The sequence below is a fragment of the Palaemon carinicauda genome, chromosome 10, assembly GCF_036898095.1.
Source record: "Palaemon carinicauda isolate YSFRI2023 chromosome 10, ASM3689809v2, whole genome shotgun sequence".
In the NCBI taxonomy this organism is placed as follows: Eukaryota; Metazoa; Arthropoda; class Malacostraca; order Decapoda; family Palaemonidae; genus Palaemon; species Palaemon carinicauda.
Genome location: NC_090734.1, coordinates 43,951,806 through 43,964,148, shown reverse-complemented (window position 1 = coordinate 43,964,148; position 12,343 = coordinate 43,951,806). Strand labels below are relative to the sequence as shown.

The following is a 12,343-nucleotide window of genomic DNA, read 5'->3' as shown; positions in this document are numbered from 1 at the left end:
ACCAATTGGTTGTCTTCAACTATATGATAACTCAAAACACCACCTTTAAACTTCTTTTTACTTTGTATAGCCGTCGTCGTAAACCTATATTTTGAGTGTTTGAGTCTCTTGTTTTTTGTATAAAAATTATCAATGTCAACGGCAATAACCAACGACAAAATATAATTGCCTTCGGGAATATTTTCCCAGCCTTTGACACGATTTATGTTGAAGAATTCGTGAACATTTTCCCAAATTCTCATTTTTCTTTTATAACTAGAACTTGGGAATGCGGGGAAAGGTGTGGCACTAGAACGATAACGCAGTTTCTTGTTAAATTTGTGACGAACTGGATATGATGATGCTTTATATTTCGTCATGTTTGGTGGTCTGTTTGTTGGTATTCACATCAGCGTAATTGGTAGTCCTTCTTCTTTGACAATTATATTGGATCTGAGACAAAATATAATGCATGAACACAACTTTTGTTTATGAAATAAATGAATTATTCTTATTAAAAATGAATGAATCATTATACGATATTACTTTTGGTCCTGGCAATGAAACATACCCCATTTGTAGAATTAAAAGCAACCAATCATTTTTAAAAAATTCGAGTTATAATATATATTGTACTAAATCTATTATCTATCAGTTTTTTTTATTCAAAAATTTTCTATATATTTTGTGCGGTTTTTTAAAAATAACCAAAGCCAAAAAAATAATATAAAGGAAAACAATAATGTTATAAACAATATTTCATCTACGCCACCAATATTCATACACTCGGATGAAGAGTAATCATTATCATCGTCATCGTTGAAGTTGATATGGTTTCTTTTCTTCATTTTTTTATCTTTTAGTGATACATCTTCAATAACCCCAGTGTATCTCAAATTGCAATATTTGATTATAGTAGTTAAGACTAATGGATAAATGAAGAATTGTGTATAACCAACCATAAACACTTTATTCTTTTTAAACCAAAAAATAATATATATATAATATAAAAATATTTTATTCTAAAAAGAAAAGGATGGTTTTAAATAATAAGTAATATGACACAATACTGGAAATATTTGTCTTTTATAATATTTCAACGAGAAACAGTTTACAGTCATAAAAAATGTAGAATGCTTTTCGTTTCTTATGAGTTTAGCAGGAACAATGCCTTTTTCATGATTTGTAGGTCCAAATCTTCGTCGTTTAATCAGTATTGGGTTTCTACGATCAATTTGATGTTATTAGCCATCCACTTTTGTTTTTTTTGTCATTGTTGATGACAATGATGAGCGTCGTCTCTTTTTAACAACATTCAAGGTGGTGTGGTGATTTTTCCTCCAACTTGGATTTTCCCATAAAGTATCCAAGAACCTTGGATTACATAAAGGTTTATTTGTGCAAGTGTAGTTTTCTATGGATTGATGGTCGTTTTTCCAAGAAAACTCTTGGTTCATTTCAATGGGGTGGATTTTGTCAAAAAACTGAATCGACGCATAATTTACGGAATACATTGCTCTTGGGTCCAATTTAAAAGCCATCAATGATTCTACTATTGAAATTAGGACTTTAAATTGTCCATAAAAATATGGTCGGTCTCTGAAATAATGAAGCCTCTTTACACAGGATAATTCCAAAACCCTTTTACTTGAGCATCCTAATGATTCGGTTTCTACGCTGTGAATTTTCTTAATTATGATGGGACGGAACCACTCTATGAATTCATTCTTCCGTGTGTTCTTATTATCTAGACACACGGAAGAAATATCCTCATTATTTTCTAAGCCCATAAAATTTCTATAAACAGCAGCCAAATATTGAACAGCTTCAAAACGATTACCAACTTCAAGAGAGTCGTTAAATTTTTTCTCATAATTTTCTTTGTCGGTAGTTTCTGGTATTTGATTAGATGCAGCCAATTGTAAATCACAACATACTTGGGCTTTTAAGGCGAATAGAAAAATAGTAAGGGCCCTGGTTAGAAACTCAATATCTCTATAATTTTTTTCTTTGTATGTGTTTAAAAATGTAAAAAAAAAATATAGAGAAACTGTATCTCATGGTGAAATTAGGTCTAGTGACTTTCCTTGTAAGAAATACAGTATGGAATTCATTCTTGAATTGTTTTTTCTGTTTACGTTTAATATATTAATGAGATGAATTTCTCTAATGCACCATAAATAGAGACTAGAAACCTTTCCTGTCATTACAGTGTTTATAATGATTTTTTTCAAAGTGTCCATATCTTCTCCGTGGAAAAGAATTGGGTTGAATGGTGATGATAGGTTTTGTTTGCTCTTTTCTCGCAAACAAACCAATTCATCGTTTTGTGTTATGTTTTTTATGTTAAAAAACATTCTTTTTGGGTTCTTTTATATTGATACCCTTCTGTTGCAAGATCAGAACCAAAAGAATAAACACCAACCGGAGGTTGAAGCTGTACTGGGCATAATCGTATCTCAGTCCATTATTTATATGCTTCATCTGTCTTAGATGGGGGGATGGGGGGGGGGTGTAATCACATAGTATATATACCAGCCCAAGGAAGGTTTCAGTTGGTTAGTTGTATCTTAGACTGGATCAGTTCAACTACCACCACCATATTACAAGATTTGTAAAAATGAAAATGGTCCAAGTGCAATGTCCATGTTGTAAAAATAAAATCTGTACCCCCAAAAAAGAAATAGATAATGATTTTGAAAATATTTCACTCTTTGGGGATACTACAGATTTGGAACATGATAGTTTCTTGCCTTTTCTGGATGTTGAAAATTATCTAAATTTTTCAAAGTCGGGGGAAGATGATCATTTTCAAGAATTGGAGGAATTCTTAAACCATGAACAAGAAGGTGTCAACATCAAAACAAAAATTCTCCCAGTGAAGATTACTACAAACCAACACAAAGACGAAAAAAACATAAACCCAGTAAAGAAGGTTCTTAAAAAAATAAAAAAAGAATTTCCCTCGAACCCATACAAAGAAGAAAAAAAGAAGACTTTTGGGGCAGAGGAGGCAGTGAATCTATGGATTCAAGAAGTTTTATCTAATCAATACAAAGATGAAGAAAAGAAGATTTTTGAAGTAAAGGAAACCACCATAAAGGGGGAATTATCCTCGAATCAATACAAAGTTGAAGAAAAGGATATTCCCCCAGTGAAAACGACTTCAAACCAACATCAAAAAGAAGAAATCGTCCAATTAGATATAAATCTCAACCTTAAAAGAAAAAATAGAGAAACTGACGATGATACAGAAGACTCAATAGCTAGACGCGTTTCTATAAAACACAAAAAGACACTATTTGAGCCCGTTGCTGAAAGAACGAGGCTTCAAAAAAAACTTAACAACATTACGTTTTCATCAAATACCCATCCACATGGAAAACCAAAACGCTTTAAATCCAAGGATACCCCTACTAACAAGAAGGCGCACTAACAAACTTTACAGTCTTCAGAAAACGAAAGGAACTTAAAAACTAAACCAAGGAAACTAATACATAAAAAAAAAACCCAAGGCTTACTTAAATTCATATTCTATTCTTATTGATTATTTGGAGAGGAAGGACAGATTCCCTATTGTCAAAATTTATTTGAAATGTAATCTCGTTGGGTTGGGTTAATGCTGTTCGGGTTCCAATAAAGTACTGTACTGTCTTATTAGGCAATATTCTAGGTGTACAAAACCATAATTTGTTTCCTCTGAAAAAAATACGGATTCTTCCATAGAGAGTTTCTGGAGATTAAATGTTTGCGTTTTGATTTCCCTCTTCTTGAAATGTCATATGTACTTAGAATTATTTTTTAGAAAAAAAAATTTCTTCTGGACTTAGAAATATTTCTGAAAATACATATATATCTACGAATCCCAAAATTACTAATATATATATAGATAATATCTAAACCATTTTAGCGTTTCTGGGTATTAAAAGTTTGCGTGAACATTTGCGAAAAAAAAATGGTCTCGAAGAAATACTTGGCGTAAAAACAAGTAATCACACATAAAATGAATTTAACTACATGAAATTATCTACATTTTGAATTAGCCATAACAAAGAGTTCCATGTCATTTGTTCTTGTGGGCCCGTTGCAAACCCTCCTCGTTTTCCTTTCTGGATGAGAACATTGCATCTTGAGAGATGATTTATGGTTATGAACAAGAAAATATCGCGTTTTATAGATGGTGGCTTTAGTAGTTTTATAACATAGCCTATTAGTATGATCATAATCTTCTAATTTTCTAGTGTATGTAAATCCGTCATCTACATCAAAATATTCATAATAGGGATAATCAACGCCCCTAGTATCATCTTCTACGGCGGTCAAATAAGGAAGTCCCGTTATAGGATTTATTAGTATTCCACTAGCATATAAATCTCCCAACTCCAAATAATATTTAGAATCTTCTATATTAAATTCAAAACAGTTGTTCATATATGGAATCGACAATGTTAAATTCCCCACCTACGAATTATCCACGATTTTCTTTCTTTTCTCCTCGCGTACCTTAGCATAATCATACCTTACAGCATAGTCTGTATAGACATACAAAATAAATATAGTCACCAACAAAATTATTATAATGCTTATAATAATAAGTGTTATGTACCCCATTTTTTAATATCATAACAATCTATAAATAAATATAATGAAGAATGAAAACAATCTTAGGTATTTGATGTTATATAGTTGTAAATTTTCAGTAAGTATATATTTCATCCTATATTGGTGAGAATTTTACAACATAAAGTGAGTATCTTGTGCTATATCGGTGATAAAATGTAAACCGTATACCCAGTATATTCTACATGGGTAGTAAATTTCATTCTATTTTAGTAATGTTAGCGAATAAGTAAGATTGGAATAACACAACATTGATTACAATTCTAATCACTATACTGAATTTTTTTTCTTAGATATTCAATTAGTTGTGTCTTGGGCTTGACTAGTTAAACATCACGATCATTATCACATATTACAAGATTTTGTGAAAATGAAAATGGTTCAAGTACAATGTTCATACTGCACAAATAAATTTTATATATCTAAAAAAGAAATAGATAATGATTTTGAAAATATCCCAGCCTTTGGGGATACTTCAGATTTGAAACCCGATAGTTTCTTGTCTTTTCCAGATATTGAAAATTATCTAAATGTTTCAGAGTCGGGGGAAGATGATGATTATTTTCAAGACTTGGAAGAATTCTTAAACCACGAACAAGGGGGCATCAACACCAAAACAGAAATTCTCCCAGTGAAGATTACTACAAACCAACCCAAGGACGAAGAAAAAACAAACAAAGAAAAGAAGATTTTTGAAATGGAAAATCGAATCAAGAACAAAATTTCCCCAAATCTATACAAAGATGAAAAAGAGTGGAACACGGAAAATAAGATTTTTGTGGATCAAGAATCATTATTAGAAGAAAAGAAGATTTTTAAGGTGGAAGAAAAACCAGTCAAAAAAGAATTTCCCTCGAATCCATACAAAGATGAAGAAAAGGAAAACATCAAAAGGGAAATTCCCCCCACGAAGATTATTACAAACCAACCCAAGGATGAAGAAAACACAGACAAAGAAAAGAAGATTTTTGATCTATACAAAGATGAAAAAGAGTGGAACATGGAAAATAAGATTTTTGTGGATCAAGAATCATTATTAGAAGAAAAGAAGATTTTTAAGGTGGAAGAAAAACCAGTCAAAAAAGAATTTCCCTCGAATCCATACAAAGATGAAGAAAAGGAAAACATCAAAAGGGAAATTCCCCCCATGAAGATTATTACAAACCAACCCAAGGATGAAGAAAAAACAAACAAAGAAAAGAAGATTTTTGATCTATACAAAGATGAAAAAGAGTGGAACATGGAAAATAAGATTTTTGTGGATCAAGAATCATTATTAGAAGAAAAGAAGATTTTTAAGGTGGAAGAAAAACCAGTCAAAAAAGAATTTCCCTCGAATCCATACAAAGATGAAGAAAAGGAAAACATCAAAAGGGAAATTCCCCCCACGAAGATTATTACAAACCAACCCAAGGATGAAGAAAAAACAAACAAAGAAAAGAAGATTTTATATCTATACAAAGATGAAAAAGAGTGGAACATGGAAAATAAGATTTTTGTGGATCAAGAATCATTATTAGAAGAAAAGAAGATTTTTAAGGTGGAAGAAAAACCAGTCAAAAAAGAATTTCCCTCGAATCCATACAAAGATGAAGAAAAGGAAAACATCAAAAGGGAAATTCCCCCCACGAAGATTATTACAAACCAACCCAAGGATGAAGAAAAAACAAACAAAGAAAAGAAGATTTTTGATCTATACAAAGATGAAAAAGAGTGGGACGTGGAAAATAAGATTTTTGTGGATCCAGAATCATTATTAGAAAAAAAGAAGATTTTTAAGGTGGAAGAAAAACCAGTCAAAAAAGAATTTCCCTCGAATCCATACAAAGATGAAGAAAAGGAAAACATCAAAAAGGAAATTCCCCCCACGAAGATTATTACAAACCAACCCAAGGATGAAGAAAGCGTAAATACAAAAAAGAAAACCAAAATTCTCAACCTTAAAAGAAAACAAAGAGAAACTAATGATGATACAGAAGACTCAATAGCTAGACGAGTTTCACTAAAAAACCGAAAGAGGATATTTTTTGATGATACAGAAGACTCAATAGCTAGACGAGTTTCACTAAAAAACCGAAAGAGGATATTTTTTTAACCTATTGCTAAAAGAGCCAAGCATCCTCGAGGTGGGTAAAGTAGTGGGCTGCTAAGAGAGGGATTTTTACATCAACCATATATTGAAAATGAATGTGAAATAATATAGACATTCTGTTTCAAAAATTGTGATGAAAAAGAAATAGAAAGTAGAAAAAATCTTATCCAAGAACCAACCACTAAAAAATATTAAAACAAGACACCAAGTGACAATAAACCACAACTTAAAAATTAAAATATTGTATGACAGTTTTCACAGTTATAATTGTATATTGTTAAGATTTATTGCTACAATATAATTGTCATTTAAAGTACGATCCGGTAAACTTGAAAGACTATATATTATTATAAAATAGATAATTCCAAATAACACATGACCAACTCAATGGTTTCAAGTTGAAATATTATTACCAAAAATTATTTTTGTGTTAACCAAATGTGCATTTCAAGAGAAAATAAAAGTAAGTAAGAAAAAAAGAAAAGCGAAAATTTAATAATAATTATGTTTGGGTGAAATTTACTAACATTTTTCATGCATGTATGAATAAAATTTGATTTATTTTTCAATATATGAGTGTCACATCCTACAATCCTACAAAAGTTTTCCGGATTACTTTAGATATAATTTTTTAAAATGATGTAATGGATACCCAAGGGAGTCACTTTGACTCATCTCTGTGAAACTCTTCCTAAATCACATGAATCCCCTTTTATAATAATTTTACGTCATATGTTGAAGATTATAAGATAATTTTTGCTTTACCACAAGCTAATAAATGTTTTGCTTTCACTATTTTCTAATTTCCTTGTAATTCAAGTAAATTTTGGACTGAGAAATTTTAGAAAACAAAACATTTTGCATTTTACTGATATTTGTCGAATGAATACAGAGCCAAATGCTTGTTCGACTGTTCATTTCATTACAAATAAAGAAACAGATGAGTGTATTTTGTAAGATATTGTCGCTTTGCTGTCACTACAAGTGTAAATTGTTTCTCGTTAAAATATTATTATATAAGACAAATATTTCCAGCGCTGTGTTATTTTACTTATTATTTAACGTCACCTATTTTTTAAAAATAAAATGCTTATGGTTATACACAAGTCTTCATTTATCCATATGGGGCTATTGAACCCGTATCATCCTAATGATCATATATGAAATCACCAACAATATCTTTTGTTTCTTCCTATTTAAATCGTCATTTTAGCTATACCAGTGTATTTCTAAATCAATTTTATGCTCAAAACCAAAATTTTATGAAAAAAATTTAGTTAATAGAATTATAGGGGGTAATGGGTTGGTTGATAATGACCATAAAATTTTTTATCCTAGATTCATGAGTTTTTGTAAATTAATATGTTAAAGAGTATAATGCTCAGTTGTGCGTTTTTATTTTTCACACCAACAATGATTTTATAACCAATTAACAACTCAAAGAAAAAACGAATTTGTAGTAACATTAATGATTATAAATAAATATATATTAAAGACCATAATAAACCTAACATTTCTCTTTTTAATAAAAAAATCTCAAGAAAAGATTAAGGAAAAACATAAACCCCCAAATGAAAAAAAAATGAACAAAAAAAATCAAATTAATAGCGCCAACTTTATTGAAGACGACGATGATGATTACTATTCTTCCCAGTGTATGAATATTGGTGGCGTGTATGAAATATTGTTCGTAGGATTACTGTTTTCGTTTATATTATTTTTTTGGCTTTAGTTATTTTTGACTAACCACAAAAAAATATAGAATATTTTTAAATTAAACTTAAAGAAGAATCACTAGAAATTTGTGGGAAAAATATTTTATTTATTAGTATATTATAACCAGTAATATCTTTACTTATTTTCTGACTTGGATTTATTTTCAGATTAATAACACTTAGAATGTCATTTAATGATACACTGGTATTCTTAAAAGAGTTAAAGTAATTATAGATAATGGATTTAGTTTGATATATATTATAACTCGAATTTCTCAAAAATAGCACTTGGCCTTTATTTCTACAAATGGGGTATGTTTCGTTACCAGGATCAAGGGTGATATCATATAATGATTCATTCATTTTTTTAATAAGAATAATTCGTACGTTTATAAACACAAGGAAAGTTGATGTATATTTTGTCCCAGACCCGTTATGATTGTCAGAGAAGAAAGATAACCAACCACGCCGATGTGAATACCAACAAACAGACTCGGATATACTACTCAACCGTAAGAATAGGTTTACGACAACTGCCATACAAAGTAAAAAGAAGTTTGAGGACGGTGTTTTAAATTATCGTATAGTTGAAGACAATCACTCGGTGGATGAACTTTACTTACATAAAATTAAACAAAACAAACCTGTTTAACAGTGTTAGATAATCTTAGAGAAAATAAGGTAATTCAATTCTATTGGAATAAAGAAAAATTGTATTTGAAAATATCAAAATTATTCCAGCTGGATAAACTTTGTATGTTATGAAATAGATTTTTCTCAGAAAATTATTTCAGTTTAATGTTGGTGGTGGCTCAGTCACCAGTCTTTGCGCCAGCCTACGAAAGGCAGTTGACTAGATTTAAATGTATTTTATAATAATACAATATATATATTTACAAATGTAATATTATTAAAGAAAACAATTTCTTGTTCTTAGAATTATTTTTTGAACTAACTGATAACAAAGAAGCTTATTTTTTTAAAAATCTCAGTTGATTATCAAAGTAAATCATAAACATTTAGGGCCACCAGTATTCCATCTGTAGTATAAATTCTGTTATCGTATACAACATAAATAGATTTTGTGCAGTGTGTAAGTTTTATGATTGTATAGCCATAAAGAGAAATTTCGCTTATAAGATTTTTGCGTGTATTTAATGCTATATCAATAAATGCCTTTTTATTCATTCCGTTTAAGAACCCCATTGGACAATCTTGAAAAATCTCCCCAAATAATTGCCATAGATGGTCAATGCTAAATCGCGAAGCATGAGATTCGATCATTTCTTTAATACTATTATGGATGGGGATTTCTGGGTATATTTCATTTATAAAGGTTAAATAGGAAGAATCTTTATTAATGATTGATAAAAAATCCCTGCATTTTATTGTTGTTATGCTTTTATATTGCCAAATGAAATGACATAGTTGTTTAAATTTACAAAATAAATTATATGTTTTTAGAGAACCCTCCTTTAATGCCATGTCATACAAACCACTATGAATTTCGGTAGAATTTAATCCAAATAACGAAAATAAAGTTTGTCGTTCATCGTGGTCAAAATGAACTCGTAGTTTCTGTTGTGAAATTATATTGTATTTTGGGTGAAATAAATGAATTAATTCTGATTGACTAAGTAAAGTCATGGATGGTATTACGTGTAGACAATCACCATCAAAATCTGCATTATTTCCTTCTACGATGGATGTAGATATACCCATACATGGATACTGCCAAGTAGTTTTGACGCTATGAAATGTCATACTTCTCAAATCTTAGGTTGGGTAACGGTGACAGAGAACATATTTAGGACATCCTAGTCTACAATATATATTATACGGCAAAATACATTCGTGAGCATCTAGCTGAAATCTGGGAACGATTACAAGTCTGGCAGATCTAACATATCTTCTATTACAACAGATTGTTCTAAATATATTATTTTTCCTCCACCCCCCCTTGATATTATAGATCCATATTTAGTTTTAATATTTTTTATATCAACTTTAGGATCAATGAGTTTTTTAAAGAAGGATATAGTTTTATTCATTTCAATAAAAAAGGCCATAGGGGGTATGATTTTTTCTTTGTTATTATTATCTGGCACAATTACTTTGATTGAATTGTTTAAGACGTCGGGTTCATAATTTAGTTCGTTTTTTGATTTCTCAGACAAAGAATCGTATATTCCTATTATTTTGTTTGATATCTGTAATGGTGATGATGAAGGATATGCCCGATTATTACTGTATTGATATGATTTATTTGTTTGCCGTTGTTGGTATTGCTTTTTAAGATGATGTAAAAATTCTTTATAAAAAGATTGATATGTTATCATGCATTTTTTATTTTGATATCCTAAAATATTGTAAAATGTCTTTTTATTAAATTGATAGTTATTACAATCAATGTTCTTGGTCTTAAATGTATTAAAGCAATTAAAACAAGAAATAATTTTCGAGGTAAAACTTGTGTTATTATACTTATCTTTTTTACAACACAGGAAGCAATTTGAATATCGGCATCTAGGACATACACTAATTGCAATTTTCATTATTTTTTTCATACAAGATTTAGTGATAATATTTTTTTTGTGAATTTCAAAGATTTATATCGATCATGATTATCATATTTTTCATTGGGGGTAATACTATTTTGTGTGTATGAACAATTATTTTTTTTATTAACAATTGTTTCAGCAATTTCGAAATAAGTTTCAATAGATATCGTAGGCATTTTTAAATGATAATGTTTATTATCACCACTAGTTGTGGTTAAACATTTTCCTATAATCACCCCATCTATCACTGCAGATGTGTTTTTTTGTTTTTTGTTGGGAAATAACCAATTGATGTTTCCTTTATTATATTCCATTGAAATATATAATGAAATATATATTATGATTGTTTATTCCACCTAATTAAAATGGGGAATATATAAAAAAAATATTTTTGATAAAAATAAAAAATGAAGATTAGTCAAAATATAGTTTATATAATCAATATAATTTTACTGTGTATTCTAGGTATAATGGTTTTATGTCCTCTATATATTTTCCCCAAATATTATAGAGATGCTAATACTAATAAGTATATTGAAATATTAAAGAAATATGAACGCCATTTTATGCCAGCTGAATTTGTTTTAATATTATTATTAGTCATTCTTAATGGTGTATATGTGTTTAAGCCTTACATTAACAATAAAAATGACAACGATGCTGTGACTGATATATAAATTTATTTGCTTTATAAAGTATTAGATTAAAGGGCCTGAATTCATCAAAGCCGGTTAGGATGAAAAAACATTATAATGTTTACCGCAACAATATTTATTCACAAAAAATATAAAAACACGTTGTAATAATAAAATTCCATTTTGCTAAAATAATAAAATATTTTCAATATATCAAAATATTTCAAGCCCAACATTTATTTCATTTATAAGTAAAATGTTATTATAAAAGATCAAAACTTTTTTCTTTACTAGGTGCCATATAATTTGGAATTTCACAATATTTACCAATAAAATTATTTGGACAAGCACATTCAAACGTTCCGAGTCCACGAATATTATAATAATTATTTATTTTGGGAATAGGTTCGCCACCATTAAGACAAGCTGACATTATTGAGTTTTCCTTGATATACTTATATGCACATACACCAGAAGAACAAACGGGGATAGTTTTTACATTCTCAAAGTTTATTGGCATACAAGTTTTCGCGCAATCTATATCTTCCTGGCAATGAATTATAGAACTATTACAGTTCACAATTTTTTTTTCTGATGATGATAATGATTTTGGTAACTGGGTAAGAGGCATTCCATCAAAATAAACCTTTAAACTTGAATTTTTATTTGAATACAAAAAAGGCCTTTTATCATTAACACCAATAAAAATTATATAAATATTAAATAATAATATTATGCCCC

General features: G+C 29.4%; 1 protein-coding gene across 1 annotated transcript in view; it reads right to left on the bottom strand.

Annotated features, from left to right (window-relative positions):
* Positions 1-345: 345 nt before the first annotated feature.
* The window catches only part of LOC137647970 (uncharacterized), a 37,522-nt gene continuing 25,524 nt past the window's right edge, over positions 346-12,343 (bottom strand). The window contains exon 3 of the mRNA XM_068380914.1: positions 346-432. Coding sequence (XP_068237015.1) covers positions 346-432 — 87 coding nt within the window. The remainder of the gene's footprint in view (positions 433-12,343) is intronic.